The sequence below is a fragment of the Notolepis coatsorum genome (assembly GCF_963971535.1).
Source record: "Notolepis coatsorum genome assembly, chromosome: 20".
Classification (NCBI taxonomy): Eukaryota; Metazoa; Chordata; class Actinopteri; order Aulopiformes; family Paralepididae; genus Notolepis; species Notolepis coatsorum.
The window spans coordinates 44536571-44552452 of record NC_140184.1 but is presented as its reverse complement, the minus strand read 5'-3'; the positions used below and the strand labels follow the sequence as shown (position 1 = coordinate 44552452).

The window sequence follows — 15882 nt, the reverse complement described above, 5'->3', positions numbered from 1 at the left end:
ATCGCTAATAAAAAAAAAAAAAAAAAGAGAAATCTCGTGATGGGCATTCAGCGGTCGGGGGGTAAACCCGAGAAATCTCGGGCGTGGCATCCAAAGTGTTAATGGTGATGAAGAGCTTGCGGTTACCCTGCCCAAAATAAAAGGCACAGTTCCCCCGACACCCTTGTTTGAGTATTACTGAAGTGATGTGTTTAGTAAAACCGCAGTCAAAAATACAAATAAAACCAACAGAGAACATGGCAAATACTGTATACAGCCTATGAAAGGAATGGGGTGTGTTGAGAGCAGAATGTAGATGTGTCCATTCTATTGGGTTTAGTTCTTATTTATTAATTAATTTATGAATTTATTTATTTATTTGCAGTGTTGGTGTAGTGCTTTTATTTATTTTCAGACATCACGATGCCTCGTTGAGGCATGACTGTAAATGTAAAACGTAATCTTTAACATTTTCAATGCCCAAAACGTGATAAGACGTTTTATCAGCCCAATGCCTGAATGCCCACGACGACAATTAGCATTTTATTTTTTTATTAGCGATCTGAATTCATATTTCATCAACCGAGTCTCCCGTTGGTATGCAGCCCCTGTAGGAGCTCAGATGTGGAAAAAACCGCCCCCTATCGTCTCCCAGATGGTAATGCACCCTTTTGGAATGGACTCAATGAAAATGGAAGAGAAAAGAAAAATCCGGAATCCACATTTTACTTCTCAGGCATGTAACCCGAGCCGATCGGATTCATTGTGGAGCCTCAGAACAGCGTGGAATACATATGTACAGTATGTAGCGTTGGATCAATAAAAGCGATCGATTTTTGGAATGACGATCAGGAATTGGAATGATCTTTTTGGAGAACATCTGATCTGAGGCAGGCCATGTGAGCGGCGCGTGAGCGGCGCGGGGTGCGGAGCGGGCGGTTTTGACGTGAGCGAGGAGTGGGTTTTAAAATGAGTCGGCGCGACGTCCGGAGCGAGAGTTATCCTCCGCTCCAATCCACTCCAGGCCGCTCACAGTGGTTTAACACTGTTGATGTAATATATACATGCAGTACAATGCCAAAGCAACAGATGGCGATGTACAAACATGAAGGCCATTTTCAACCAATGAGAAGGGTGAACCTGTGATATCCTGTTCAGGCTTTGTCACTCACTCCTGTTAGAAAAAGTATCGACGCCATTGTTGTTGTCGTTAGCTTACATGCTAACGTTAATGGCAGCGACCATAGCATTGTGGCTCGGCTAGCCTATCATCGCTTAATAGAGCTAGTGAATGAATAAACAACGTTATTTAACATTGCAGAATGGGTACAATTACAATGTGGCTCAATACAAACAATTGTTAAGGGGCCCAGGGGGTGTAGACTGTTGTAGTTTGAGCTAATTTACACCATGCTCCAAAAAAAATAAAAAAATCTGCCGAGCGATCTGGCGTGGGGAGCGGGGAGCGCTCGATTCAAGGTGAGCGGGGAGCGAGCGGAGAGCGACTTGGGGGCGGGGTCAACATGAGCGATTAGCGGAGCGGACCAAGCTTTAAAGAGCGAAGAGCGGATTTCTCGGCCGCGCCGATCCGCTCACGTGGCCTGATCTGAGGTAAGGAATCTATTTTACAAGTCTTGGGATAATCAGAGTTGTATTCGCTGAGATCTCAGCGTTCGCCCTATGTGTGTGTGTGTGTGTGTGTGGGCGATCGCTTTGAGGAAATCAGAGAATCGATTTTTCAGATCGCCTACTTAGCGTGCATACTTGAAATTTGAAAACTATTCATAAATAAGCCGAAAGATGACAACGTTTTTGTGTATTCTAGAATATTCCAGAAAAAGGGGCGATTATCATGGAATATTTTTATTTTCCTTGAAAACGAGGGCTTTTCAAAATGCTATAAAACGAAAATGAACCGATAAAAAAACAATCCGCTTCGACAATGTTGACTGGAAAACGAGTCATTGATAAGCGACGGGCAGATTAGACACATAGCCATAATTTAAAACATAGATTAGGCGTTATTAACGCTAACATTGAAGTGGATGGTGGGCATTCAAGCGGTAAATCAAGATTAAGCTTGGGCTCTGAAAGTGTTAATGAGACAAAGATTGTCGCATTTATTATTATTATAATTATTTAATTCCGAGGATGTCTGTAGAGTCGACGTGAACGCAATCACCATGATTTCTCTCAAATAAAGCCCACAAGAACACAGTGCACACCAGTCTGTCCGACTTATGACTGCTCTTCCTTGCTCGTAAATCCTGCTCTTACCTACGAGCTGTTAGATTATGGTAATTTCAGCCGGGTCATCGATGGTTATCAGCCTCTGTCTGTGCCATCTCTCTATCCTCTGTGTTGTGTTGTTTTTCATTGAGTCAATCGTCCGTGGTGGAATACGTACTCCCACGGGTCAATGGCTAAAACACCCCTATCTCTATTACCAGTGCATTTGAAACAATTGTACACTGACTCAAACTGTTAATATAAAAAATTATAGTTTATTTACATAAACAAAGGTCTAATACAGAATGAAATGAAGGAGGAAAAACTGAGAAAATATCTATCTGTCTCATTCTCTCTCGTCGTTGGTCGGATTATATCTCTCTAGCTCGCTCTCTCCTGGCCCCCTCCCTCCATCAGGGGGGAGGCCACCTTCTTTCCGATCTTGCTCTTTCCCACAGCCTTCTGTCGGTTTGTTATCTTAAATAATGGTTGCACCCAGACACATTCGGTGTAAAAGACTAAACACCACGTTGCAGGCCATAGGTATTAACAACAACGTACTTATCCTGTTATAATCATAATAAAAACCAGCCATATCTTTCAGAGCGAATCCAGAGAATGAAACATTAGTGCATGCCAAAATCGGCCCGAAAAGGTCATAAGCGGAGCTACAATGAAATTCGCTAATAAATGTTCTCGTAAGTCCATTGGTGCATGAGGTCCAATGTCCCTGATGACATCACTGGCGGCCATAATCAAAGTAATTTACTCTCAATAACTGTCAAACAAAATGAATGTGTGCAAAATTGTTTAGAGCTTTTGGATGTGTGTGATATTATGTGAAAAATAAATCAGCATAGTTCTTTTGTTGAAGTGCCCCTTTGAATCCTTTTTTTCTTTCAATATCAAACAACTCCGCTCCAGTCTCCCACTGAGAGGCTATAAAAAGTGTTGTTTTGAAAGGACTCTAAAAAGAGGGTTTGAGCTGTCTCGCTCTGCTGTCAGACTATAATGGCCTTTAAAAATGTGTGGGCCCGCAGGACGTCAAAGGCCAGTGCTGGACAGATGAGGAGTCCGACGGGGAGAATGAGTCGGAGCAGTTCCTCTATGGCATTCAGGTACTGCAAACAGACTAACAGACTTCCCCAAATCTCTCTCTCTCTCTCTCTCTCTCTCTCTCTCTCTCTCTCTCTCTCTCTCTCTCTCTCTCTCTCTCTCTCTCTCTCTCTCTCTCTCTCTCTCTTCTCTCTCTCTCTCTCTCTCTCTCTCTCTCTCTCTCTCTCTCTCTCTCTCTCTCTCTTAGTCAAGATCAGTTAGAAGCATATGGGCGTTTGAGCGCATGCGCGCGTGTGTGTACTGTATGTGTGTGCGTAAAGTTACAATCCAAAGTTTATTCGACTTTCTAAACTTTTTCTATATATTTACTAGGGCTGTCCCCGACTAAGGATTTGGATAGTCGACTTTGATTGACTTTTGGCCGAAATTAGCCGATAGTCTACTATTAGTCGACTGAAAAAAAATATATATATTTGGAAAAAAATCATTATTATAATTATTTTTGTAACATCCCATATGGGCTGTGGGGTGCTTAATGTCTGAAGCAGTCAACGGAAGGCTTCTTGTCCTCTCCAAAAGCATGCAATTGGTCCACTGATGGATACATCTTGATATTTGTCTAGTCTAGTATGTTCATTATAGGGCTGGGCGATATGGAAAAAAATCATATCGCGATAACGATATGATAATTTTATTTTATTTCTCGATATCGATAATTATCGAATTGTTATAAGTATAATTTTTTTTTTTTTTTTTTTTTTTACAACAGATGTATGTTTATTTTGCAGCAATTCTTTGTCGTTGCCGCCATCTTTAGTGTTACATCCCCTCACACTCCAGTTCTCAGGCTGCAGCTGGTTTAAAAGCTAAAGTAAACCGGCTTCTCTGCTGGCTGTGGCTCCAGAGGAGTTGAACAGTTCTGGCTCTGCTAGTTTATTTTCGATCTTTTGGCGCTTTTTTGGTGGACAAACCACCGCACATGTGCACTGTGACTCGTGACTGGAGTCTAGTTCTGCTAGCACACATAGCCTACTGTGTACAGACGGTTTCAAAATGTATTTTAAATTAGAAAGCAAACGAAATAAATGGACAAGAGAAAAAGAAATCTGAATTTGGTCAGTATTGTCATTTGGACAAGCAAAGCCATTACTTTAAGTTGCAGGCAAGAAAGACAAGTCTGTCCACTGTCTCTGGTTTTAAAACTGCCCTGTTGCAGGTAAAAAAAAAAAAAAAAAAAAAAAAAAACGATTTTTATTTTATTTCGATATTCGATATCGATTATTAAAATATATCGCGATATTTATCGTTATCGTTATATCGCCCAGCCCTAGTTCATTAGATGGGTGAAATCCTCTTTCAGTGCCTCTGTGCCTGTTTTCTTAGGCAGTTAGCCTCTGGTATGCATGCCATTAGCATTAGCCACGCTTCTAGGCCTATTTTCTTTTGGAAAGAATGATAATTTAATTTTTATTTTTTATTATTATATATTTTTTTTGCATTCGACTAAGAGGTTGGCAGTCGACTATTCGACTAATAGGGGTCAGCCCTAATATTGACCTATTTCCATCTATACATTTTCTATATATTCACCTATTTCCATCTATATATCTTCTATATTCACCCATTTCCATCTATATATTGACCTATTTCCATCTATATTTTCTCTATTATGTTTACCTATTTCCATCTATGTATTTTCTATATATTCACCTATTTCCATACCTTCTTGAAGTGTTTGACTTATTGACTTGTTGAATACGCTTCTTGCTGCTTTCTTTGCTCATCATCACTCAGAATGAATGTCTATTTTACTACATGTACAATGTTTACACATATTGCCAATAGAAACAGACCTTTTAGAGCCTCAGAAGTCATGTAAAACCCATGATTCAGTCGTATCAGTAGTAAAAGGCTCTTAAATGTTCAGACTGAAACAAAAAAGAACAGCCAGTATTAGAGTGACCATGTTTCAACAGAGGGTGCCATACTACAATCCCAGATTGTGCCTTTAATAGACGAACAGATACACAGACAGATATACACACAGGCAGGTCAGATATTTGATAAAAAGAATACAGCAACTCGTATTGATGTGAATGTTTATTCTGTTTCGTACTTTTTAAATAACCCTCTGCCAGTTCCATATTTGGTGAAGTCTCTCTCTCTGTGTGTGTGTGTGTGTGTGTGTGTGTGTGTGTGTGTGTGTGTGTGTGTGTGTGTGTGTGTGTGTGTGTGTGTGTGTGTGTGTGTGTGTGTGTGTGTGTGTGTGTGTGTGTGTGTGTGTGTGTGTGTGTGTGTGTGTGTGTGTGTGTGTGTGTGTGTGTGTGTGTGTGTGTGTGTGTGTGTGTGTGTGTGTGTGTGTGTGTGTGTGTGTGTGTGTGTGTGTGTGTGTGTGTGTGTGTGTGTGTGTGTGTGTGTGTGTGTGTGTGTGTGTGTGTGTGTGTGTGTGTGTGTGTGTGTGTGTGTGTGTGTGCGTGTGTGTGTGTGTGTGTGCGTGTGCGTGCGTGCGTGCGTGCGTGCGTGCGTGCGTGCGTAAGTAAGTACAACTTAATTTGTATAGCGCCCTTCTCAGCACGAGTGCACAGAGTGCTTCACAGCATTTTTTAATAACATCAGTAGAAAATACAAGAAATAATACATAAAAAAAAAAAGAAGAAAAACAATAAAAAATTTGCTAAACCACTAGAATAGACCATGAAAAACTGAAACAAAAACAAGACCAAAACAGACCTGTTTGTGTGTCGACAGGGGAGCTGTGCTGCTGACCTGTACCGGCACCCTCAGCTGGACGCCGACATCGAAGCCGTGAAGGACATCTACACCGACAGCGCTGTCTCTGTCAGGTAAGACAGATATATTGTAAATTAAATGACCAAACTTAAAACATGGTTTGATGAACATCCAGGGTGTAATACTTGACATGGACATCTCATATAGCATAATGTAAAAACAAAGGTGTCTAAGATTATTTATATTTTGAACAAAGCAAAGTATGTGTTAGATTACAAGGCAATGCAAATTCTGTATCACTTATTTTACTATATTTTAGTTACTGTAGAAGTGTGGGGCAACACATACATGAACAACATAAAGCCATTGGGCCTCATTCAATATACTCTCTTATTATTTTTCTTATATTCTTGCTTACCTGTCTGTTAAGAGAACAATAAGAAAAGCCACCACCACATTCATCAAGCCGTTCTTAACGTCCAAATCTGTTCTTACCCAGGTCGGTTGCATCATGCATCCCACTCATTCTTAAACTCAAATGCGCGTTCGCGCTCACTTCATTTGCATAGAGACGCGCCCGCATGCTCCTTATAAGGCAGGTGAGGTGTATGCAAAACAGCTTGAGAGTTTCTGGTATTGCATGCTGATCCATTCAACAGGAAGCGGTTTGCGAGTTGCGACTGATCTCAAAATGTATTGTTATTATTATACAGCACAAGTACAATACACCATCCAACCAGAGAGGATAAATGCATTTAATGCTCCAGAAAGAAATACATATAAATAAATAAATAAATAAATAAATAAATAAATAAATAAATAAATAAATAAATAAATAAATAAATAAATAGATAAATAGATAGATAGATAGATAGATAGATAGATAGATAGATAGATAGATAGATAGATAGATAGATAGATAGATAGATAGATAGATAGATAGATAGATAGATAGATAGATAAATAAATAAACGGCTTAGCGAGGCAGCCTTAGCGCACATCCGAGCGCACACACACACGACACACGCACACACATTTGAATACTTTATTTGGTTCCACAAATTATATTACATAAACAGTGAATCAAATATATTGGGGCGGGATCGATTAATACAACGCTGGTTGTATTCTCTCACGGATGAAGCAGAGCTGCGTTTAATAAGGTGTCAGCGAGTCAGGTGTAAGGTCCACTGGGAAATCGGCGGAGAGAGGGAATTTCTTCAGGATTCTGGCGACATATTTCAGAAGCTTGAATCCATACGGACGTGCGTTTCGTTGCATCGCGGAGAATATTCCATTATTGGAAAAACCGCTGATCAGAATTGACACCAGTCTGCCCCACTTCTCTGTGCCTCCGGGAGTAACAGCAAAGTTAGGTCTTACCTGGAGCAGTTTTGTGTTCAGTGTCCCCCTGTACGCTCTATCATGTCTCTGGAAAGTAATCCACTCGCAATCTGACATTGGTCACACACACACACACACACGCGCGCGCGCGTGCTCACGACTCAGTGCATGTGTGTGTGTGCGCCCAATGTCAGATTGCGAGTCGATTGATCATCGTTTTTTCAATAATGGAATATTCTCCGCAAAGACTTATACTTATACGTATTGTATATGTGTGAAATTAATCGTTCCAGCAATGTAGGCTTTGTCAATACTGAACGACTGCGGCATGTGTTGTGTCTGAGTTGATGCTCCAGAGTATTGCATACATCTCAATCTGAAACGGTTAAGCAGCCACTCATCTGGCTCTGCAAATAGATCTAGAAGAAATGCGTTCTATGTGTACGGCCTGGGCGGCCAGAGCATCTAACTGTTCTAACAGCAATATATAATCCATTTCAGAAGCATAACACACGCAATAAGTTATAATAATAATAATTATTATTATTATTGACAAGTTCTGGGATTTTAAAGTCGTATTTGGGAGCAATTGACCAATGGTAGGCTTTTTTTTGGGGGGGGGGGGTAAAAAACAACAATAAGAAAACGTTGCTGAATCCCAGGTAAGAACAAAGTAAGAGGAAATGCTAGTTAAGAACGAAATCTGTTCTTATATCGCTTCATGCATGAGGCCCATTGGTTATATTACAGAAAAGAGCAGTGTGTGGATTCAAGAGAATACACCAACAGACTGTTTATTAAGTCAGGAATTATGAAACTTAAAGATATAGTTGAGTTACAAATATTATTAGTTATGCACAAGGCAAAAAGCAGAGTATTGCCAGAAAGCTTCCAGAAGTTGTTTGTTTTTAGTTCCGAGGACAAGAACAATAGAAGGAAATGTAATTTTAAGCATCAGTATGCACAGACTACTTTAAAGCATTTTAGTATGTATAAAGAAAGAACATTTAGACTTTATGAAGTTGAAGGGTAATAGCTTTCCCTATGACTATTTATTTTATTATTGCTTGTTAGTGTAATTGGAAGACCATCTATTTCTATTGTTTGTTTATTGTTTTGAATAAGGGGCAGGCAAAATAAGATTATCTTCTCCCTGCTCCCTGCTTCGTTCAGGGAATGTGCAAATTGGGAAGTGCTTTTATTATGAAATGATGCTGTTGTGCTTTTGTGGAGCTGTGCATTACCATGAACGGAAGAAATACAATAAATTAAATTAAACTCACAAGGCAAAATGTTGAGAGAAGCAGCAGGATTTCCAGTTCTGTTTCTCCATCCTCTCCCTGGCAGTGGCCATGGTGTCTAAAAGTAATGCACGCTACCAGTATGCTAATGTTAAGCAGCTACGGCTGTGTCTCCTTTATTGTTGTTGTTGTTTTCTTCAGACATGTGCAAGTAGGTTGGGGGTGGAGAGAAAATAAAACAAATACAGGGAGAATCACGAACCTGCTTGTGATTTTGAAGGTCAAAATCGAACGTTCATTGAGTCATTTTGATTGATTTCCGATTTTAGAATTGGAATCGTGACACCCATAATTAGGATCCAAAGAGATTTTACACTAAATTGAACCAACAGGCTTTATTGATTGTGTCTGATGCTGCCTGACATCATCTTCTCCCTGCTCTCGTCTGACAATCAGGAGCACTTCCAGACACGATGACTGTGCTGCTGTGCAGTGTGTGCCTGCCATGCATCCCATTATCTATGATCAATTAACTGCAGCTGTTGTTTTATCTCCTGAACAGGGAGTACGGGACCATCGACGATGTGGACATCGATCTCCAAATTAATATCAGTTTCTTAGATGTGAGTCTGCAACAAGTCTTTCCCCCCTCTGAAATGCAGTCCCTTCACTGTTTTATTTTATTAATTTATGTATCCCCAGAGTTGACATTTTGCAGTGTAATGCACAATTCATGACCGATTCATCATTTATTTTCAGTATTGTCACGATGTAATCTGTGTGTGTGTGTGTGTGTGTGTGTGTGTGTGTGTGTGTGTGTGTGTGTGTGTGTGTGTGTGTGTGTGTGTGTGTGTGTGTGTGTGTGTGTGTTGTGTGTGTGTGTGTGTGTGTGTGTGTGTGTGTGTGTGTGTGTGTGTGTGTGTGTGTGTGTGTGTGTGTGTGTGTGTGTGTGTGTGTGTGTGTGTGTGTGTGTGTGTGTGTGTGTGTGTGCATGTATGTCAGGAGGAGGTAGCCACAGCCTGGAAAGTGATCAGAACAGAACCCATCATTCTGAGATTGCGCTTCTCCCTCTCTCAGTACCTAGATGGACCTGGTAAGTAAAGATGTGTGTGTGTGTATCTGTTTACTGAGTGTAAACAGAAATATTTTAAGAAATGTTACAGTAAATGAAAAAAATAGATTGCTACCCACTGAAACTTTGTTCATCTATTAGACCTCTATATGCTAAATAGTTAGTCAAATCTGGCTAAATTTGGTCCAAAAGTGACAATTTTGTAGACATGTACCACACCTAGACGTTGTTTCAACGTCATTTCAACATCTATACGTTTCAATTGATATGTTTAATCAACGGCTATGCTATGATAGAGACATCTACTAAACTTTTACTTTTACATTTATTTTTTCCTGCTTTTAGCCTAGATGTGTTACGATTAGAACGTTTAGATGGCATGGTGTAGAAACCAATTGCAGCATAGACACGAGGAGAGGATAGACAGGAGGCGGAATGCGTTGGTTGCTATTTCACAATAACATGCACTTTATTGTGACACACGGAGCGTTATAAGAAAAGAAACACTTTGAAATAAGGAAAAGAAAAGAGAGACCGTAGTCTCAAAAAACAATATAAGCACAACACTAACGAGTACTCACGACAGTGAAACAGGAAACAAAAGTAATGACCCAGCAAGGAATGCTGGGCAGACAACACTTAAATACACAGACTAATTAGAGATATGAGGGTGATTAGTAAATTAGACACAGCTGGGTGGAACAACTAAACAGAAAACATAACAGGGTTAAAATACTGAAACATGACAAGACCAACAGCACATAGATACAGACACAAGGGAGTCAAAACAAAATTAGACAATGGGGCACAGCACAGACAACAGATGAACAAACAACAGATTGGTGATGACAGACAGGAAATTAATAAATACAAGGCAACAAAGATGTATACACTGAACTAGGCCACCTGGTGGTTGAGAGACGTAGTTCAGGCGTGAGAATGTCCATGGACAAAATGGGAGTTGTGGAGCAGGACCGGGGGGAACGTTACAAGATGTCTAATAGACGCCGTTTAGATGCCCATCTCAATTTCAAAACGTGAGATGTCTATCTCATCAAAATGTAGACATTTCACATTTTTATTGAGATGGTTATCTAAACAGCATATTAAACATTTCAACCACAGCAAAATATGATTATAAAGACAACCCATTTCAATAAAAAAATATATATTTATTTGACAGCAGCAAAAAAATAAATCTGAACATTGGCCCTCAAGGACTGTATTTTGACACAAATAGACTGCAACATGTAACAGGTGCTCAATAATACTTTTTACAAGTTATAGGCCTACTAAGTTGTACAATACCAGTATGAGAAGATATCAGGGTTGGCAGGAGCCTGGGAGGTAAGTAACAGTAGTGAAATTAAACACACACTGTTTATATTGAAAAATTTAAATGTTGTTTCAATCTAGTTTCCCTGACCTAAGGACAAGATTGAGTATTACTCTCTAATTACTAACATAGACTGTATCAATCATAGTTAAGAGTAATCTACATTGTATTCTAATATCTAAATTATTTTCTTCAAATTAGTATATTTAAAATCTCAATCTCATCAAATTCTTGCCAGAATACATTTAACCAGTATTACTGTGCTGCAATATAAAAAATGTGCAAAATAGTGTGCTTATCTCCCTGTGCCACAGTCAGGCCTACTGGTATGGGTGACCATTTACATTTAGTGATTTAGCTGAGGCTTTTATCCAAAGTGACTTACAGCTTCTGTACGACAAGTCAGCAGGAAGGGTACAACTATTTCAGCTGAGTAACAATGTTCATCAAACAGTGTTGAAACTTGGGTGCTGCAGTGTTGAGTGCATAGTAGTAGAGACATGTTAGTATAGTAGGCATATAGGCAAGGAAGATTATTTAGTGGAAGAGTGCATGGTAGTAGAAGACAGTAACATTTACAGTGTTTTAGTTTTTTTTTCATTTCAGATATTTATTGTTTTTAGTCGACGGCGAAAGATTGGTCAGGTTTCGGCTGTCCTAACTGTGATGGGACTGAGAATAGCCGGCTTCTCTTTGATGACCCTCCCAGAGCTTGGATAGGAGTGGGTCTGAGGCGGCCAGAAGATGTAGAGTGGAGGGGTCTTGAGTGTGTGTAGTTAGAGACCATTGACCGGAGGAGAGCAGGAGCCGTTCTCTTTGCTGCACGATATGCCAGATCGAGGACCTTTAAGTGGATTTGTGTGGCGATGGGGAGCCAGTGCAGCTCTCTAAGAAGTGGGGTAACATGGGCTGACTTTGGTAGTTTGGAGATCAGGCGGGCCACTGCGTTCTGAATGAGTTGAAGTGGCTTGGTGGTGACGGTCGCTAGACCAGCAAGCAGTGCATTGCAATAGTCAAGGCGAGACATGACTGTTTATTGGACAAGGAGTTGAGTGGCTTCTTTTGTCAGGAAGGGGCGGATCCTTCTGATGTTGCTCAGGAGGAATCTGCAGGTTGTGGTTGTTGCGGCGATGATTAAACATTTCTTTGCAGAAAGAGCTAAGTGCAATAATAACAAAAAATACATTCAGTGTATTCTGCCCCATTGCCTCAACAGCAACACAATTTACCATCAAAAGTTTCAAAACAAAGAGTTAGACTCACAAAAAGATTGCTAATCTTGTTAGCTTAAGTGATTGGGATTTCCTGTTACAACCGTTAGCATTGCAGCTAGCATATTAACTAATAGGCACATGGTTTCACATCAAAGGCTAACTCACCAGAGCAATGGTTCCTTTTTCATTTGCTTGAAACGGTGGTTTTCTACCAGGAATGAAGCTGGGCTCTGCATCATTACAATTTATGAATTGGTGTTATTGTAACAAACCAATTTTAATTACTTTTATCAAAGTTTTAGTAAATATTCTCTTAGCAATGTGACAACAAACTCCCGGCCTTCTCAGTGTAGGCTTCAATCTGACGCTACCTGGAAATGTCCAGCAACAGAGCAGCACCTTTTGTTAAGTTCATCACAGGGAATTGATGAACCCATTGTTCACTTTACATTTAGGTTCACTTTACATTCATGAAGCAATGTTATGTTTTATATTGACACTGATCAATACAACAACTCAACAACTTCTGTGCTGCATATTCTAGACTGTTACAGTTGGTAGGCGATATATCAACATTGAAATCAGGTCTAGTGCTTACTGGGTATGCACCCGGAATGATCTATCAAATTGTCTTAAAGCCAGAAAGCCAAGGGAGAACCCTCAAATTTGTGATGTAAATTCTGGGGCTGATCAACAGACGAGCGGGGCACTGACTGTGTGATGCCATAAAATGTTACATTTACTTCTCACACCCAAATGAGGCTTACAGTATATTATAACACAAGCCCCTTTTCCACCGCAATAACTTCCCCCCGGAACTAGGGATATTTTGAGGAACGTCTCCACAAGTTATTTTTTAGTTATATACAAGTTATTATTTTACCTCCCAAAAAGCCCCTGCTCTGGGGCCGGACTTTTCAGAGGTGCAGGCACTTTGGGGGGTGGTGCTTGTGATGCTGAACATTGCAAATGGTTGCAGCATTTAATATCAACCAGCATTTTCAGATAGGGGGGTGAGTGGTGTATCTTCACACATATTGACTGTGTTAGTGTTGTGTAATAACATTCGTCATGTGTTCTCAGAACCGTCGGTGGAGGTGTTCCAGCCCTCCAATAAAGAGGGCTTTAGTCTGGGCCTGCAGCTCAAGAAGTGAGTCCTCATCTACTATGTAGTATTGATATTACAGTATTACTAATTTCACACACTATTATTGTACAAATACGTTAATTATCATCTAGCAGTGGTGCGCGAGCCTGTACCGTCAAACAAAATTCAGATCCTTCAGACTAGACGTTGCAGATCAAATATGACTCAAGATCCAACAATAGCAATCTTGTCTAGCTTGCCTAGCTTAGCACAAATGAATGGAAGCGGATATGGATCAGCTAGTCTAGCTGTTGGCCAAAAACAACTCTCCTGGAGTTTTAAGTTAGACAAGCTGATCCATATCTGCTTCCATTAATTTGTGGGATTTTGATTGTGCTCACTGCATGTAGACCCATTTCTGGTTCCAGTCAAGTTGTTGTCCTGATATTAACACTTTCAGAGCCTTTGATTATCTTGATTTACCCCGTTGAATGCCACCATCCACTTCAATGTTCGTGTTAAAAACACCTAATCTATGTTTTTTTTTTTTTTTTTTTTTTTTTTTTCCTCCTTTTTCCTCCGATTTTTCTCCCATCCCAATGTTAGTCGTTATGCCAATTCCCAATCCCCTTCCTGGTCGCTGCGCACTTACCCCCCACAGTCGGTCTGGGAGACTGGAGGCTACCACGTGCTTCCTCTGACACACGTCCAGCCAATCAACCGCTTCTTTTCACCTGGCAGCGCGGATTCTCACTGAGAGGGCGTAGCGTGTGGAAGGATCACACTATCCCACTTAGATCCTATCCGCGCTTAGCAGGCGCCCCGACCGAACTGTAGGAGTCGCTGTTTACAACGACCCGGACCCACCCCGCCAGCTTCTCCCACCCTCTAATACTGCCAATTGTATTAGTGTGAACGGCCAGCCAAGCTGGTGACAACCCCAGAACTGTGAGCTGGATTCGAACAGACGAATCCAGCCGCTCCGGGGTTGGTGACGAACGCAATCTCCGTTACGCCACCTGACCGCCCCTCCTAATCTATGTTTTAAATTATGGCTATGTGTCTAATCTGCCCGTCGCTTATCAATGACTCGTTTGCAGTCAACATTGTCGAAGCGGATTGTTTTTTTATCGGTTCATTTTCATTTTATAGCATTTTGAAAAGCCCTCGTTTTCAAGGAAAATATAAAGATTCCATGATAAAAGACATTTACTGGAATATTCTAGAATACACAAAAACGTTGTTATTTTTCGGCCTAGCCCTTGTCACTTCTTGGTACCGTTTTCTACTTTTTAGATTTTTTTTTGTGTGTGTGTGAGCACAGCGGTGTCTGTGTTTATTATTATTTCATGAAATTGGGAAAATATCTTCATTTTACATATATTTTCATTATGTCAAAAGCTTATGATTTGAAACGCTCTAAAACAAAAGTTATTAGCATAGGGTACCCACCATGGGCCTGGCGTCAATTTTCATCTGCACCGCTCCCATGTTAAAAGGCATTTTTAATCTGCTCTCATTCGTTCAATTCTAGATAGAATTACCAAATGCTATGTCTAATGTCCAATGCAATCCTAGGACACATTTTTAAATGTGCTGTTCACGATGTCGAACACACGGTGGCGCACTTACTCTACAGCTAACTTTGCCGGCACATAAGCAGCCAGGGGGCGGTGATCATGCCGGCGAATGTGGCTGCAACTTCACCACTCTGCTCGGGTGGGTGGGGGGGGCAGCGCTCAACACAAATGAACCACATTTCCACCTATCTTCCGCATCCTCTCCTAGCGCGTGTTACAGGCTGACATACGAGACCCCCAGGCCCACCTCCGCTTCTATGAGGAAGTGTGACTAGAGCTCTCTTAGCGGAAGTAGTCTGGTAGTCGGCCGACAGCGATCTGTGTTCAGAATTATACCGGGAGATTGAGTATTGCTCGCCCGCAGAATATACTACTAATAATAAGCGCTTACTAACGTTTAGCGTCTCCGCTATTTCTGACCGAATTAGTCAACCTTTCTTTTTTCTAATGGCAGATTCTTATTCAGAGGTATTTCGTCGAATTTACATACGCTGTAATGTGGTATCAGAAATGTATAGACATATGATAAATATGACTATTTATCAGTTTTTTTTCAATAAAAACGGACGTGGTATCAAATGAACACGATTTTAAGTGGTTAAAATTCCGAAATATATGTAATTTGTTACAGATATCTTGAGATTAGGCTATTAATGTTAATCATGGGGGAATTTTTTTTTTTATTGTAAACAGTTAAAATTATATGGCTTTGATCCAAGGCCCATTTTTGTCAAAATCCGTCAAAATCCTTAGGAAGCCACAAGGGCTAGTTATGAATCGTTTTCAAATAAACGCTAGATTATCAATAGTATATGTGTACGTACGCACGCTATAGACGCGAGCTGAAAAATCTATTCTCTTATTTCCTCATCAGTGATCGTGCACACACAGACACATCACACATAGGGCAAACGCTGAGATCTCAGCGAATACAACTCTGATTATCCCAAGACTGGTCAAATAGATTCCTTACCTCAGATCAGATGTTCTCCAAAAAGATTATTCCAATTCCTG

General features: G+C 40.5%; 1 protein-coding gene across 1 annotated transcript in view; it reads left to right on the top strand.

Annotated features, from left to right (window-relative positions):
- The window catches only part of LOC311246865 (protein mono-ADP-ribosyltransferase PARP6), a 90107-nt gene that overhangs the window by 11302 nt on the left and 62923 nt on the right, over positions 1–15882 (top strand). Inside the window, exons 3-7 of the mRNA XM_084337107.1 lie at positions 3249–3326; positions 6013–6107; positions 9142–9202; positions 9582–9672; positions 13285–13351. Coding sequence (XP_084193233.1) covers positions 3249–3326; positions 6013–6107; positions 9142–9202; positions 9582–9672; positions 13285–13351 — 392 coding nt within the window. The remainder of the gene's footprint in view (positions 1–3248; positions 3327–6012; positions 6108–9141; positions 9203–9581; positions 9673–13284; positions 13352–15882) is intronic.